A 17813-nucleotide genomic window follows, 5' to 3' on the forward strand; every position below is an offset into this window, starting at 1 on the left:
GCCCGGAGGGCCGAGCAGACCGGCGGCGCCGGGCGAGGGCGGGCGCCCGTGGTGGGGGGGGGGGGGGGTTAGGGAGAGCAGAGGGAGGGTGGCCGCGCCGGGGGCGGGTGCGAGGGCGCCGGGACCGTCCCAGGCCAGGGAGCCGGCGAGCAGGAGGAAGTGGGTGCCCCCCTCTCCCCCTCCAGCGCCCCCTCCCGCCGCCGCCTCCTCCCCAGTCACAGGCGCGTCCTCCGCGCACGTGTGCGAAACGTCACCGGCGGGTCCCGGGGAGAGGGACAGACCCAGCCGGCGGGACGGGAACACGGCTGCCCCCCGCCCTCCGTCGCCGGCGGGCGGGGAGGGGGACAGGGCGGGGAAGGAAGGGGCAAGGGGAGAGGCGGGTCAAGGGCAGGCCCGGGGCCCGGCGAGGAAGGCCCGGGCGCTCGGGCCACGCGGGCGCCGCCGCTGCCACCGCCAGGATGCGCCCAGGCCGGGTCGCCTGCCCGCGGGTCCCTCGCCCCCAGACAGCCCACGCCCCAGCTCGCACCCGGCTTCCAGCCCCACCTCCCCCGCCGCCCCTCTCCGCCTCCCCCACCCCTTTGTTGCCGGGAGTTCCAGATCCCAAAATGTGTCAAGCGCAGCCTGGCAGAGCCCCTGCGCCCGGAGCACGCCTCAGGGACCCCCGGCCGCCAGCGGGCCTCTGAGGCCGGCGGAGGGGGTGGGGCGATCACCCCAACTGTCCCCCCGGTTTCCAGCCCCCAGAGTCCCCCACTCCCCAGTTCACTACTCCCTCCCCCCCCCACCCCCTTCTCCATCCGGGGCGTGACCCCTTCCTACGCCCGAGAAAGAGGAAGCTTCGAGTTGGAGGGGAGGGGAGGGTGGGGGTAGGGAAAAGTGCAGGAAAAGAAGGGGGGACCGCGAAAAGTTTCGGAGTGTTTGACGTGGTCCGCGCCAAGGCGATCCCCGCTGCCCCGCGCGCCTGGCGGAGCCCCCCGACCTCCGGGCGCAGGGGGGCAGTGCACGAGGCTAACAATAAAGCCCCGTTGGAGGGGCGGCCGCCGAGGCCCGCGACGCTCGGCCCTGCGCCGTCCCGGGGCGGCCCGCAGCGCGCCCACCACCCCGCGCGGTGCGAGCCCACCTCCCGCCCGGGCTGGGGACGGTGGGAACCGGAGGGCATTACCGGAGGGCCGCCGCCGCCGCCGCCGCCGCGTCCCAGCGCTGGTGGCTGCTGCAGCAGCCCGGCTCTGCTGGAGGGTCCGTGCGGCGTGGTGTAGAGGAGGCTGCCGGCCGTCTGCTCCGCGCCGGGGGCACTGGGGAGGAGGGGGCCGGCGGCGACGGCGCCGCTTTGGAGGGAAGAGGAACAGGAGGTGGTGGAAGTGTTCGTGGTGAGGATCTGGATGTACGCGCCCGGGGCGGCAGCGGCGGCGGCGGCGGCGGCGGCGGGGAAGCCGGGGCTGGCTAGCAGTGCCCTTTTGTCCATGGAGGCTGCTGCGGCGGCGGCGACGACAGCCGCCCCCTCCCCACCCCCGGCGGTCACCAGGTACTGCTCCAGGGCGGGCTGGATCCCCTTTCTCATCTCTCGCTCCTGCTCTTTTTATTGCTATGGTATATTAATGTATTGTTTTCAATTTCTTTTATTATTTGCAGTCGGAGTTTCCAAGTCTCTCCTCCTTCTCTCCTCCCCGCCCGGCGCTTCCGAGCCCCTTCTGTCTCGTTTCTTTTTATTTTTCCGCACCGCACGGGCACCGGGGGCCAAAAATAATCGGGGCTCTGGAGAGAGGAGGGTCCCGGCCGCACGGATATCGGGCCCCGAGGGGGGATGGAGGCGTCGGGGGCGGCCGATGCAACGGATTGCGAGGCGGCGGCGGCAGCCCGGGTGCTGCGGCCGGCAGCTGAAAAATGGCTCCAGGAAGCTGCTGCTGACAATGAATGAAGGGATACGGTTTACGCGCCAAGGTCCTCCCGCGAAACTCAGATTTCCCGCCGGCTTTTCAAACCATATTTGCATATCCCCGCCCTTCAACCCGCCGAGGACCGTTCCCACAGCCCATTGGGCCTCTAGCTCCTTACTTAAGTCCCAATCGTGGCGCAGGGCCGCGGCTGGCTGGTTTCCATTGGCTGTCTTGCATCACGGTTACCGGGGCGACAGGGGCTTCATTTGCATAGACCTCCTTGATTGGCTAAGGGAGAGCAGGGTCTTTAGGAGGTGGGGCAAAAGCCCTTCCTTCTCTCCCACGGAAAGCCACGCCTTGTCCAAGCTCCGCCTGGTCCCCGCCCGCACGCCGGGCGGGGGCTGCTGACCTGGGCAGGCGCTCAGCGCCCCGCAGACTCAGTGTCAATCCGGCCTGGAGCGCAAGTTTCGCTTTTAGAAATTGTCAAGGTGACCAAGGGGACACTTGCGGGAATTCTCTTTCCTTTGGCCAGTCAGTGTAATAGATGAACAAAAGCTGGAGATTCTCCCAAATAATGTTCCAAAGGCAAGTTGGACCATGCGGACGATGCCTGGCAGGTGGGAACTGAGCCCTTTAAATCGTGGGTTTCTCTTTTCCTGAAATCCAACCAATGCCGCGGCGAGAGCTGATCCCGAGGCCCAGGCTGATAGACAGAAGCATGTGGGCAGACAGGGATCGTGGGGGCAGAAGGTTCGACTGACGTGACTGCGGGCACCAGTTTAGTTAGCATTCCAGATGATTCCTGGTAGCTTCATTATTAGCCGGGACTGGGTTTAAGTAAAAATTAAACTCTGAAATGTTTTAAGCGAAAGCTTACCACGAGTATGGGTTTTGAGCAGACACCCCCCTTCCCTTCCCCGCCCCCCACTGGCCCAGAAGCACCCAGGGCAGTTAATCAAGGCTAACCTGGGACTGATCTGCGGGTTTCTAATCCGCCAAGCAGTAATCCGAAGAAGTACACGCTTCCCACGATGACGTCTTGCTCCCAGCAAACGCTGCACGCCCAGGCACCACCAAGCGCTTTACAATCTCGGTTTCCTACCAAGTTCTCTGACTAAAAGCAAACGCAACGACACAGACCTATTCGGAAACATTTTAAACGATTTTTCTTTTTCTTCTCTTTCTCTTTCTTTTTTTTCTTTTTCTTTTCTTTTCTTTCTTTTCTTTTTTTTCTTTTTTTTTAGTAAACTAGAATTTGTCACCAGAAGTCTATTAAGTTACTGTCAAACGGACTTTTGTACTGATGCCAATTATTCGTGGGTCTTAAAATTGAAGACTGCTTCTGTGAGACAGGACAGGAAAAGGAACGCCTGCAGGGTTGTGGGGAAAGGTGTACCCGTCAGTTAGTCATCGTTTACGATTCCAGTCGCTGAGAATTGTACAAAATAGCTGCTAAGCTGGCGTTCAGGGGGTGATGAGGGCCGAGATTCTTAAAGCCCATATGCAAAACTTTATTATTGTTATTAATAATAAGAATTTACAGAAACTCACATACTCAGTCTTAGGAAAGGCCTGACTAGATCTGTCAGTCCAGGCTAGGACTTTCTCAAAACTTTCAGTCCTGTTACCTAGGTTGAAACAGAATGAGCTAAAAGTACTGTTAAAGCTTGCCCCCCGGCTCAGGTGCGCAAGGAGGCAAGCTAGTGGAGGACACGGCCTAGTACTCAAACATTCATGGATGCTCTTTCAATAAAACTTCATAAAACCTTTAGGGCAGATTAGGTGGTACTCGAAGGGCATCAGTTCCTGGTTGGACGAGAGGCGTAGTGTTATCAGCAGCTTCCTCGACCTTGTTCCATCATTGTAGCTTTTCACTGTGGGTCCCTGCTGAGGAACCCAGTGCTGTAACTACTCAGATAATACCACCTGTAAAACGTCATTGGTGGCACGCATTCAGTGGTGGGAAAGAGGGGACCCGCAGTTCTAAGATTAGAGACAAGCCCCGGGTTTGGAACTGAGTGCCAAAATCCCTGCCAGAGCTCCCCACGGGTGGTCACGTCAAGAGGAATACGGCACGATCACAAAGGAGCAAGCGTTCCCAATCCAGAGCCACACCTGTGATTCTCATTTAGAAAGCTTTGAAATACATATTCTACTTTAGCCAAGTTATATTTTTTAATGCAGGGCATTTGGTAGAAAACAAACATTTTGACATGGTAACATGTGGTGAACCCCAGGATGAAGTGGTAGAGAGAAGGGTCCGAAGAGAGAAGAGAAGGTGTTGGAAAACGAGATGCGAAAATTTGAGGTAGGTCTATTGATTGGTGGAGAGGCAGCATGTTTTCATAGAAAGATAATGGGCTTTGGAGCCAGAGTGATGTGGGGTTAAATTATAGCTCTGCCACTTACTGGTTCTATAACTTTAATCTTTAAAAGCCTGTTTTCTCCTATGGTGAGTGGGGACCCCTATTGCAGGGCCCATATTACAAGTCGCGATGAAAAGAGGCGATAATAAATGTGAAGTGCCAGGCATATACTAGGTGCTCAGTAAGTGGTAGCTATTTATGCTTCTACTTAATGGTGCGGTTTGCAGTTCTGTGTCGTCCAGTCTGACTCCCGGCCTCCAATCTTCCTGTTGTCCCTGGACGTCCACATGCTGCGGCAGCGTGGCTTTGTCCCAGAGTGGCAGCACAGTCGTGTCCTGATTAGTAGGGATTACAGCATCCTGACTCAGAAGTTCCGGGTAATAAAATAAAGTGAGCTCCGCCGCTCATCCCACTACCCACTTCATCTGTTAGTGGCTAACTTCTGGCTGGTTCTGAAGTCTGAGCCTTCCTGACCTTCCCTTGAAGGTTAGGCTCATCCAGCACGAGAGCCAGACAGCTCTCGCCTTCCTCTTGCTCTGACGGTCGCCCCAAACAGCTGGTTGTTGCAGAGTTGGCCTGGGTAGCTGGTTGAATGGTGACCCCTCAAAACAAAACCAAAACCAAAAACACGTCTTTATCCTAAGCTCTGGAACCTGTATTGTGAGCTTATTTGGAAAAAGGGATCTTTACAGATGTAATTGAGTCAAGAATCTCAAGGTAAGAGCATTCCGAGTGATGTGGGTGAGCCCTAAATCCAATGACCTGTATCCTTACAAGAGACGCCCAGAGGAAAGGTGCGGAGAGGAGGAGAGGCTTTGTGAAGATGGAAGCAGGGGTTGGAATGAAAGTCAAGAAATGCCGCCCGCCACCAGCAGCTGGAAGAAGCAAGGGGTAGCATCTCCCACAGAGCCCCTGGAGGGAGCAGCCCCCCACGCCCAACATGTAGATTGTGGACTGCTGGCCTCTAGACCTGGGATAGAATACGTTTCTATTGTTTCGAGCTACCCAGCTTGGGAATTTATTATGGCAGCCCTGGGGGACTAATGCAGTCTGTTAGCCTGCCTACCTGAGTCTCAAACCTCTTAGCTGCTACTCACCTTGTTTCGTGGCGCCACTGAGATACCGTTCCTTGCTGGACACCAGTGACACTAAGTGTCAGCCTGGGCTGTAACCCCCGTTGAAGATCTTTCAAAGTATGACTTGTTCCAGACTTAACCTAAGGAGTTTATAAAAATGCAGATTCCTGAGCTCTACCCAAACCTAAGGAGTCAGAGTCCTTTGAGGCAGAGCCCAAGAATCTTATTTAACAAGACCCTCCAGGTAATTTCTTCAAGCCCTAGACATGGAGAACCAGAGTCAGCTGTATGACTTTGGATTTCTTTCCATTATTTCCTTTTCTAGCTACAGCTGGAGTTGCCATTCTTGTGTCTAAACGCCTTGTTGGGTGTTTGTTATTTTGGTGGCCCTTCTCATCCTGCCAGTTAACATAACGAGCGCTGAATTCCTATTCATTCACGCGTACGTGCGCGAGCACACACACACACACACACACACACACATGCTCGTACTTTATATATAAAGTTTGATGTTACAATCTTTTCTAAAAGTCTTCGTTTTCTTTTTTATTTAAACATTTTTGGGGGCGCCTGGGTGGCTCAGTCGGTTAAGCATCCGACTTCAGCTCAGGTCATGATCTCACAGTCCGTGAGTTCGACGCCCATGTCGGGCTCTGTGCTGACAGCTCTGAGCCTGGAGCCTGTTTCAGATTCTGTGTCTCCCTCTCTCTGACCCTCCCCCGTTCATGCTCTGTCTCTGTCTCAAAAGTAAATAAACATTGAAAAAAAATTTGAAAAAATTTTAATGTTTATTTTTGAGAGAGAGAGAAAGCACGAGTGGGGGAGGGGCAGAGAGAGAGGGAGACAGAGAATCTGAAGCAGGCTCCAGCCTCCACACTGATAGCAGAGAGCCCAATGCGGGGCTCGAACTCATGAACCATGAGATCATGACCTGAGCCGGTTAGACGCTTAACTGACTGAGCCCCCCGGGTGTCCCAAAAGTCTTCATTTTCAATTTCAAAATACAATTTTGCCAACATCCCTAAGATCGATATATATAATATCCAGGAAACAGTACTATTAAACAGTTTTGTGGCAATTCACTATTAAGTCTTCAGATAAAAAATTGTAGGTTCAGGAAATTAAAGAAACTGATCGTAAGCCCAGAAAATCTTTGGAACATCTAACATTTAAAATTGTGCCTCCTTGGGGTGCCTGGGTGGCTCATTTGGTTAAGCGTCCAACTTCAGCTCAGGTCATGATCTTGTGGCTGGTGGGTTTGAGCCCCACGCTGGGCTCTATGCTGATGGCTCAGAGCCTGCAGCCTGTTTTGGATTCTGTCTCCCTCTCTCTCTCTGCTCCTCTCCCCCTCACACACTCTCTCAGAAATAAACATTAAAAAAATTAAAAAGAAAAAAATAAATGAAATTGTGCCTCTAATTCCAGTTCAAACAAGTCTGGTTACCACATTGGATTTAGAGTGTATGGCTTTAAATTTTAGGGTCTGGAGAAGATTAGTTTAAGAATTTAAGGTTCTCGTAGTGCAATTCAGGTAGTTTCCCATAGAGAAATAAGCTTCTCTGTTTTTATCTTCCTGGTTAGGAAGAGGAACATGTCCTTAAGCCATTACCACATCAAACACTAATAACAAAATTTCTAGGTGCTTATCCTAGAAAATTGACCATTATAGTTATTATAGATTGTGGCTTAGATACCTGTGTAGTTTCTTGTCTTCAGCTCTTTGTGCAGGAAGGTACTGTTTGGATAGAATTTTTGCATTTTTAAATAAATCTAGGATGAACTTCAGGCACAGACCATGGTTGTCAATCCCGTCTACTGAATCTGTATCTCTGATTGGAGTCCAGGGATGTGCCTTATAAACAGGACCATTGTGATGCAGGTGGTCCACTGAACACACTTGGAGAAAGCCACACGGGCATCCATCCATGACCTAGCAATCTCTGCCCTATAAACTGGCTTCTAGGCAACTGTGGCATAGAAAATTCCCTTGTAGGTAGTATCTTTTGAGTAGCTAATGTTACCATTGTTAGCATAAGCATTTATTTAGACTGTACTGTGATTGCAAGTTGCCTCTTACAAAAGCTCTTCCTGGTCACTTAACAAGTAATGCTATGGAGACAAATTAGATGAGTGGAAAAGAAAGGTATGATCTCAAAGGTGTGTGTTTTCTTGCCTTTTCAATACAGATTTTTATTGAAACAAAAAGTACAGACACAGAAACCAGACAACACAAATGTGTGGATTAATGAATTACTATCAGGTGAACACCCTTGTAACCACCACCCAGGTCACGAACTGGAACTTGATCTGAAGTCCCATTCATATCACAGCCCCTTGCCTCCCACCAAAAGCAACCATTAGCTTGATGTTTTTAGTCTTCACTTCCCTGTTGTTTTTTTTTTTCAAAGTTTTGTCACCCAAATATGCATCTTTAGGAACTGTAGTTTCATCTTGTCCATTTAAAAAAATGTTGATATGTTTTTAAAGTCTCTTTTGTTATTATTGTTTAAAGGTTATTTATTTATTTTTGAGAGAGACAGTGCGAGTGGGGGAGGGGCAGAGAGAGAGAGAGAGAGAGAGAGAGAGAGAAGCCCAAGCAGGCCCCACACTGTCAGCACAGAGCCTGACACGGGGCTTGCACTCACGAAACTGTGAGATCATGACCTGAGCTGAAACCAAGAGTCAGACGCTTAGCTACCTGAGCCATCCAGGCACCCTAAGTTTCTTTTAATCTATGGTTCGTCTTCTATCCTTTTATTTTCCTTACAGTTTATCTTGAAGCATGTAGTGAGTTGAATGGGAGCCCCTCCCTATGTCCACTGGAACCTTCGAGTTAGACCTCTGACCTTGTTTAGAAAAACGGCCTTCACAGAATAATTACGGTAAAGATCTCAAGATGAGATGACCTTGGGTTAGGATGAGCCCTAAATCCAATGTCCGTTATTTTACAAGAGGAGAGGAGAAATGGAAGCAGGAGGCAGAGAATGAAGTGACGGGCCCACAAACAAGGCACACCAAGGGTTGCCTGCAGTCACCAGAAGCTAGGAGAGGGACATGAAGCAGATTCTGCCTCAGGAACTTTTAGAAGGAAACAGCCCTGCTGGCATCTTGATTTTAGCTTTCTGGGCTCCAGAACTAGCAGAGAATAGATTCCTGTTGTTTTAAGCCACCTAGCGTGTGGTCATTTGTTGTACAGCAGCTTCAGGAACTCTTTCAAAGAGTTTGGGCCGTTAGACGTCAGGACCTGAATTTGGCAGAATGCACACTCCTGGTGCCGTTAACCGTGTTCCTCTGTCTCCTGCATTTCCTGCAGATTTGCGGCTGGATCCGCAGTACGGGCCAGACTCAGGTTTGATTCCTCTGGCAAACCCGAGGCACACGATGTCATTTTGTCCCTTGCTCTGTGATCTTGGCGATCATCCGTGCTCCTTATTTTCTTTCACTCCCGCGATATTTGTCCTCAATGCTTTTCTGTATGTGAAAATCGCTTTCTCTGTCTTGAAGAATGAGAAGGGCTCAGATACGCTTGTCCCTCTTCACAGTGCTCGTCTTCGATGGTTGTCGTGAGGATGGCAGCTCACTTCCCGAGATTTCCTCCATCCCTAGCCTAGAGCTTCCCTTTCCTTCTTCTGCCTTGTCCCTGTCCTGGTCGGTTTTGATCTGATCCCAGCACCCCCGGCTCGGGGTCTCCTATCTTCAGAGGGGAGCCCTGAGGGTCAGCCCTGAGACGGGGAGGCCAGCCGGCTCCGGTCCCTCCGGACCTTCCTACCAGCGTTCTTGCTCTCAGCTGCTCCTGGGGGGGGGGGGGGGGTAGCTGCCATTCCCATGTCACCCCGCCCGCAGCCCCGTGAAGGTCTCCTGGCTCTTTGGGGGCTTCTCCTGGTTTGGGGCCTCAGGCACTACTCTGTTCTCTCCTTCTCGCTCAGATGCAGGTGCTGGTACCACGCAGCTCCTAACGGCTGTTGGGGGTTTGTTCCCACTCGTTTGTATTTTGAGACTCATGGGGTTGCTCTGTCACCAAATTTTGTCATCGGCATCGCTCGTGGGTTTCTCGTTTTCCCATCTAGGTGTCCTTTCTGTTTTCATACGAGGGTAAAGAGAGATTGAAGAGTAATGCTGCTGCATCACCAACTTCAGGTTTACCTTTCCTTTTTTTCTAGGGTTTAATTTTAATTTTGCTGGGTTAACACGTAGCGTCATAGGAGTTTCAGGCGTACAATACGGTAACGCAACCATCCCCATCACCTACCTCGCCCATCCCCCCCCCATCCCCTCCCTTTTGGTAACCAGTCAGTTTGTTCTGTATCGTTAACAGTCTGTTTCTTGTTTGTCTCTCGCTTTCACTTTTTTGCACTTTGGCTCCTTTGTTTCTTCAAGTCCACGTATGAGTGAAATCACGTGGTATTTGTCTTTCTTTCACTTATTTATTTTGCTTAGCATAATACTGTCTAGTTCCATCCGTGTTGTTGCAAAAGGCAAGATTTCATTTTTTATGGCTGACTAATATTCCATTGTGTGTAATAACACCCCTTCTTTATCCGTTCATTTACTGATGGACACTTGGACTGCTTCTATAGTTTGGCTGTTGTAAATAATACTGCGATAAACATAAAAGTGTATGTGTCCCTTTTTTTTAAAATTTTTTTTAATGTTTATTTATTTTTGAGACAGAGAGAGACACAGCATGAGCAGGGAAGGGGCAGAGAGAGAGGGAGACACAGAATTGGAAGCAGGCTCCAGGCTCTGAGCTGTCAGCACAGAGCCCGACGTGGGGCTCGAACTCACGAACTGTGAGATCATGACCTGAGCCGAAGTCGGACGCTTAACCGACTGAGCCACCCAGGTGCCCCGTATGTGTCCCTTTGAATTAGGTGTTTTTTTTTTTTGTATTCTTTGGGTAAACACCCTTACTCCCCCCCCCCTTTTTTTTTATTATTGTTACTTGAGGAAAAAGAGAGAGAGAGAGCAAGCAGGGGAGGGGGCAGAGGGAGAGAGAGAATCTTACGCTCCATGCTCAGCGTAGAGCCCGACACAGGGATTGATCCCACGACCCTGGGATCATGACCTGAGCCAAAAACAAGAGTTGGACGTTCAACCGACTGAGCCACCCAGGTGCCCCGTGCCCCCCTCTTACCTTTCCTTTTAATCAAATTTATTTTCAGTCCACCACATTGGATTGTCACGAAAACAATGCCATGCAAGCACACATTTCCGTAAGCGTTAAGGGTAAGGAAAGTTATGAGCTGTTTTCTTTCCAGGTTATCAGCTAGAACTTGAAAACGTGAGCTGAGAGGGAGAAGTGGAGTCAAGATACTTAATTTTACTTAGGCATTGACTCCCGTGAGATCTAGAACAGGAGGAAGCAGAGGAACACAAGCTGCCTCTCCATACGTGGTAGTCTGGTTGTACCTCTTTCTTGTGGGGGTTTAGATAGGGAATGTTGTTTGTAGCACATCACAAATGGGTACGTGGGTAGAAAATTGCTTTTTCTTTTCCGCCTTGGTTTCCTGGACAGCATTCCCTCTGGTTTCCCATTCAACCCTCCTGACTTTGTGGGACTCTTTGATGGTTTCATTTTCTTATTTATTCTCTTAAAAATCTCTTTTCAGCTTTCTCCTCCTCCTGTTCTATACATTCTCCCTGGATGATACTTTTAAAATAATTATTATAGTAAAATAGATATAACACAGTATTTATTATTTTAACCACTTGTAAGTGGACAATTCAGTGGCATCAAATACATACGATGTTGTGTCACCATTGTGACTATATATACCCGAAAGTTTTTAATTATCCCCAACAGAAACTCTGTACCCATTAAATAATCATCCCCATCCCCCACCCTTCCCTCAGTCCCTGGTAATCACCATGCTACTTTCGGTCTTTGCGAATTTGACTAATCTAGGTACCACGTACAAGTAATATATACAATGTTTGTCCTGTGTCTTGTTTATTTCCCTTCACATGTTTCGAAGTCCATCTGTGTTGTAAGAGATATCAAAGTTTTGTTCCTTTTCATGGATGAATGATATTCCATTGAATGTATATACCACATTTTGTTCATCCATTCATCTATTGATGGACTCCGGGGTCACTTCTACCTCTTAGATATGGTAAATAATGTTGCTTTGATGTTAGCCTACACATATCTGTTCAAGTCCATGCTTTCAGTTCTTTGGGGTACATAACCAGTAGTGGAATTTCTAGGTACTAGGGTTGTTCTATGGTTAACTTTTTGTGGAACTTCCTGGACAGTCTTGACTTTAACTGTAATTTCAACACAGTCTAGATGGTGTTGTTCAATAGAACCTTCTGCAATAAAGGGAATGTTCTATAATTCTGTACTGTCAGATACAGTAGCCATTAGCTACATGTGGCTAATGATTGTAGGAAATGTAGCTTAGTATGATTAATAAATTGAATTTTTAACCAAAGAGGTGAAAAGTCTGTATACTGAAAACTATAGAAAGCTTATGAAAGGAATTGAAGAAGACACACAAAAAAAGGAAAAATATTCCATGCTCCTGGATAGGAAGAACAAATATTGTTAAAATGTGAATACTACCCAAAGCAATATACATATTCAATTCAATCCCTATCAAAATAACACCAGCATTCCTCACAGAGCTAGAGCAAACAATCCTAAAATTTGTATGGAACCATAAAAGACGCCGAATAGCCAAGCAATCTTGAAAAAGAAAACCAAAGCAGGAGGCATCACAATCCTAGACTTCAAGCTGTATTACAAAGCTGTAATCATCAAGACAGTATGGTACTGGCATAAAAACAGACACTCAGATCAATGGAACAGAATAGAGATCCCAGAAATGGACCCACAAACATTTGACCAACTAATCTTTGACAAAGCAGGAAAGAATATCCAATGGAATAAAGACAGTCTCTTCAGCAAGTGGTGCTGGGAAAACTGGACAGCAATATGCAGAAGAATGAACCTGGACCACTTTCTTACACCAGACACAAAAATAAACTCAAAATGGATGAAAGACCTAAATGTAAGACAGGAAGCCATCAAAATACTGGAGGAGAAAGCAGGCAAAAATCTCTTTGACCTTGGCTGCAGCAACTTCTTACTCAACACGTCTCCAGAGGCAAGGGAAACAAAAGCAAAAATGAACTACTGGGACCTCATCAAAATAAAAAGCTTCTGCACAGTGAAGGAAACGGTCAGCAAAACTAAAAGGCAACCAATGTAATGGGAGAAGATATTTGCAAATGACATATCAGATAAAGGGTTAGTATCCAAAATCTACAAAGAGCTTATCAAACTCAACACCCAAAAAACAAATAATCCAGTGAAGAAATGGGCAAAAGACATGAATAGACACTTCTCCAAGGAAGACATCCAGATAGCCAACCGGCACATGAAAAAATGCTCAGCATTACTCAGCATCACATAAATCCAAATCAAAACCACAATGAGATACCACCTGACACCTGTCAGAATGACTAACATTAACAACTCAGGCAACAGCAGATGTTGAGGATTCAGAGAAAGAGGATCTCTTTTGCATTGTTGGTGGGAATGCAAACTGGTGCAGCCACTCTGGAAAATAGTATGGAGGTTCCTCAAAAAATTAAAAATAGAACTACCCTACGACCCCAAAATTGCACTACTAGGAATTTATCCAAGGGATATAGGTGTGTTGTTTCGAAGGGACACATGCATCCCCATGTTTGTAGCAGCACTATCAACAATAGCCAAAGTATGGAAAGAGCCCAAATGTCCATTGATGGATGAATGGATAAAGAAGATGTGGTGTATATATACAATGGAGTATCACTCGGCAATCAAAAAGAATGAAATCTTGCCATTTGCAACTACATGGATGGAACTGGAGGGTATTATGCTAAGTGAAATTAGCCAGAGAAAGACAAACATCATATGACTTCACTCATATGAGGACTTTAAGACACAGAACAGATGAACATAAGGGAAGGGAAGCAAAAATAATATAAAAACGGAGGAGGACAAAACATAAGAGACTCTTAAGTATGGAGAACAAACAGAGGGTTACTGGAGGGAGTGGGGGGGGGGATGGGCTAAACAGGAAAGGGGCATTAAGGAATCTACTCCTGAAATCATTGTTGCACTATATGGTAACTAGCATGTAAATTTAGAAAATATATTAATTAAGTTGAATTTTTAAGATTGATCTATTTTTTGCAACACAATGCTATTAACCATAGCCACCATGCCGTAGATTACATCCCCATGGCTTATTTATTTTATACCTGGAAATGTTTACCTTCTGACCCCCTTCATCCATTTAGTAAATTTAAATTCAAATTTAAATAGGCACATGTGGGGATGCCAGGGTGGCTCAGTCAGTTAAGTGTCCGACTTGGGCTCTAGTCATGATCTCATGGTTCGTGAGTTCAAGCCCCGTGTCAGGCTCTGGGCTGACAGCTTGCTCAGAGCCTGGAGCCTGCTTCAGATTCTGGGTCTCCCTGTCTCTCTGCCCGCCCCTGCTTGCACTCTGTCTCTCTCTGTTTCTTAAAAATAAATAAATGGTAAAAAATTTAAAAAAAAAAAAGGCACATGTGGGCTAGTGAACCAGATGACATATACTTAGAGGCTGTGACTTTTTCTAATTCTGTATTTCCGACTTGGCCATTTTTCCTGAGTTTCAAGTATGAAACTTCCCCTGTGTTTTCATGAACATATCCTTGATTTGCGTGTCTTTATTTCTTTGTGAACTGTTGCTGCAGAATCTGAATTTATTTCGTAATGTGAAATTGGCATCAAACTCCAGCCAGGTCTGCTGCCAAAATGATCTTGTCTACTTTCTCTCAGACACTTTAATTGGATCTAGACTATCTACTGGGCAATGAGATCTAAGTGAAGTTGCTAAAATGTCAATCTGACAAACTTTGTCTTTTTGAGACCCCCCATGACCTGAGGAATTAAGACTGAATTCCTGATCTTAGCCTACAGTTTCTCAGGTTCTCTGTCCCGTCTCACTTCCCATCATTTTCCAACAGGCGACAAGGCTCCAGCCATACCAAACTGCCTGAAGTTCCTCAGATGGACTCTCCCACTTCCGTTACTGCTACAGCTGTTACTCTGCTTGAAAATGCCCATCACTGTCTGTCAAAATTCTACACTGCTACTCATCTTTTAAGGCTCAGCTCAGGGAACACCTCCTCCGTGTAGATTCCTCAGATCACATCCCCCGCCCCCTGCAATATTTTTCATTCATCTGGAGAGTGTTTACTGAGCATGTACTTTGTGTCAGACTCCAATTTAGAAACTGTGGCTGTAAGTGAGAAGCAGATAAACTTAGAGGTTGTCTTCATCAAGCTTAAGACAGAGACTCACAAGTAGGGAATAATAATAATGACATAGTGATAGCTATATTTAATAATCATACATAATAAGTGCCGTGACGTGAGGCAATGCCTGAGGCTCTTAAAGCACTGCAGAAGGACACCTCACCTGGGCTTAGCGAGAATTTAGGGAAGGCTTCCTGGAGGAGGAAATAGAGGAATGAATAGGAATTGCTCAGGTAATATAGCATGGGAGCAGGGAACATGAATGCATGGCCTCTTGAAAAAAATCAAAGTGGTTCAGCAGGGGATTGTGGAGTATCTTATAAACCAGTATGGAGACATTTGGAATTTATCCTAAAGGCAACGAGAAGTCATTGAGGCAATGTATGACGTGATAAGATCTGGTCTAAGAAGGACTCCTCTGGCCACAGAATGAGGAATGTGTTGGAGGGGCCGGGACTATGGCAATAATCTAGGTCAGCGCACCATGTTCCAGGTCAAATCTGGCGCATGGTCTGTTTTTATACACCCTGTGATCTAAGAATGATCTTTATCCTTGTTACACTTTTGAATGGTTGAAGAAACATCCAAAGAAGAGTGTATCCCACGACACATGAAAAAGTAAATCAAATTCAAAGCTTGGTTTTTGTTAATAAAGTTTTATTAGAGCATAGTCAAGCCCATTGGTTTACATATCGTCTATGGCTGCTTTCGGGCTACAAGGGCAGAGTTGAGTCATTGCAACACAGTTGAACCCATGAAGCTGAACATATGTATCTGGCCCTTCACAGGATAAGTTGGCCAACCTCTGATCTGAGTAAGATATCATAGTGAATTAGACCAGGCTACCCAGGCAGATGTAGATGTCTCCTCTTTTCCACAGCATGTGAATTATGATGGTAATCTATTGCTTTCTTATTGTTTTTTTTTTTTCTCTTCCATGAAACTGTGGACGTCTTCAGAGCAGATATTTTTTCTTTAGTTAACCTTGTCTCTTGGTACTTAGCACGCTGTACTTGCTCAGTAAATGTCTGCTGGATAAATGATGTATGTGGGTGACACTCACGTATAGATATACAGAAAGCATCTGCTGTTTGCCTGCTGCCAGGAACCTTGTGATTTAGTTGCAGCTGAGCCCCTTTACCCCCACTCGAGGGGTGGCACTGTGACTCAGGCCTGTCCAGCAAGCCTTTTTTAATTAAGTCTTTGCTTTTAATACTTGGAAACTCATAGGGTCATCTTTCCCTTCATTTAGTATTGCCTAAAGTTGACCTTGCTTTCATCCTGCCCCAAACTGGAGGGATATCCATGATGAAAAGTTAAAGTTTATCCCCCTAGGTGCTCACTAGTCCTGTTATTGTACGGTACATGTTCTTGTATGTGGGCAGGTGGATTAGAGCATCCTGGTGCTTTTGGGAATGCCCCTGGGTGGAGAAGAAGCCCTCAGAGAAACAAACAGGAGAAGTAAAAGAACAGCAAATGTAAAAGGTGGAAGGCAAGAGGAAGAAAAGAAAGAGGTAGAATGTGGAACCACAGCAGTGTGATGGACAGTTGCCTGAAATGCCACTAATTTGCACAAACGGAATCTAAGATGAGTGGTAGGCACTTCGGATGGAATATTAAAGATTTTAAGACATTGGATATGATTTATCAAATGTAAAAACATCTGAATTTGTGAGTACTTCATAGATTATAAAGCCTTATGCTTTTACATTAAAATATTTTAATTTTACAAGTAATATATGGGTACATACTTTGTTTAAGAAATTTTAAAATATATGTATTTACAATACACAGCTAGACTAGGTGCTTCTGCCCTCTGTAATACATTGGCGTCTTTAATCTTCTGAAAAACCTAGGTATTTTTACCCTCTCTAACACAGAGGATTACAGAGACATAATTTCAAGCATAGTCTCATACGTGCTAGATGGCAAAGCTGAGTTTCTGACTCAGATATTCACACTCTTGATTCAAGGATCCTTCTGCAACCCATGCCACTCTAAAGGGGAGCCCAGTGGCCTATCCACACAGCTCTGAAAGTGGACCACTTTCAAAGTAGCCAGTTTCCCCAGAAAACAATACCGGGTTTCCAGGTCATTCTCAAACAAAATTACAGATTCCAAGTGTTGTGGGTTAAATTGTGTCCCCCTAAAAAAGAAACATCAACATTCTAACCCCTACCACATCAGAATGTGACTCCATTTGAAAATAGGGTCATTGCAGATATAATTAATTAAGTTAAATGAGGTCATACAGGAGTAGAGTGGGCCCTTAATTCAATATGACTGGTGGTCATGTAAGAAGATGGTCATATGAAAACACAGAGACACAGGGCAAATGTCATCTGACGATGAAAGCAGAGATTGGACTATGTAGCTACAAGCCAAGAAATGCCAAAGATTGCCAAGAAACTACCAGAAGCTAGAAGAGATAAGGAAGGATTTCCCTACTGTTTTAAGAAACACCACGGTCCCAACAATACCTTGATCCCAGACCTTTAGCATCTGTGAGACAATAAATTTCTGTTGTTTTTAAGCCATGAAGATACAGCAGTCCCAGGACACCAATATACCAGGTAAATTCTACATACCAGAGGTATATGCCTTTGCTAACAACTTCTTCATAAAAAAATGATCATAGGCTTTTGGTCAGGATGACATTTTCTGTTTATATCTTAAGTTGCTCAAAACAAAACAGAAGCTTTTCTGAAATGCCAGAAATACTACGATTTTTATCTTTTGGTTACTCAATGAGGATTTAAGAGGTCAAAGAAAAACAATATGTCCTTGGTTTAAGAGCAAATAGTCAATATTTAATCCCTGAAGTTATATCCCTCAAGATTTTATTATAAATTTTTTTTAACTCTGAAGTTATTTTGTTGGAAACATACAGAGAAATAGTTACACATTATTGTTGTATGAGAACCTTTCCAACTTAAACTCTGGTAGAAAATTTATAAAACATGAATGCTGCTTGAAGCATTTTTTTTCTCTCCTTGCAGAAGAAACCTGCAAGAAGGTGGCTGAATTTTTTTCATTGAGCTAGTTTTGTGCTGGGGATGACCTATATGTAATAGTATGAGGTGAAGATCCTTCTAATTTTAATATATCTCCTATCCTTACTACCCTAACCTAAAACTCCTCCCCTTAGAGTCATTTCTTAGGGCTACAGAACAAAGGAGGGGAGATTGTCTTTAGAGACTGTAATA

The 17813-nt window shown here is 46.4% G+C and overlaps 1 protein-coding gene and 1 long non-coding RNA gene across 3 annotated transcripts in view; one reads left to right on the plus strand and one right to left on the minus strand.

Annotated features, from left to right (window-relative positions):
* Positions 1 to 1674, minus strand: part of E2F3 (E2F transcription factor 3) — a 77851-nt gene extending 76177 nt beyond the window's left edge. For both annotated transcript variants that reach the window (XM_019425252.2, XM_019425251.2), the window contains exon 1: positions 1160 to 1674. In XM_019425252.2, the coding sequence (XP_019280797.2) occupies positions 1160 to 1555 (396 nt within the window). In that variant the 5' untranslated portion in view covers positions 1556 to 1674. The remainder of the gene's footprint in view (positions 1 to 1159) is intronic.
* LOC109252692 (uncharacterized) lies at positions 1411 to 15647 on the plus strand. The gene is made up of 4 exons (XR_002074127.2): positions 1411 to 1519; positions 1627 to 2488; positions 4056 to 4179; positions 14317 to 15647. It is a non-coding gene; the product is annotated as an uncharacterized LOC109252692 (long non-coding RNA).
* Positions 15648 to 17813: the final 2166 nt, after the last annotated feature.

The sequence above is a fragment of the Panthera pardus genome, unplaced genomic scaffold (genome assembly GCF_024362965.1).
Source record: "Panthera pardus isolate Hobbes unplaced genomic scaffold, ASM2436296v1 HiC_scaffold_17, whole genome shotgun sequence".
NCBI lineage: Eukaryota > Metazoa > Chordata > Mammalia > Carnivora > Felidae > Panthera > Panthera pardus.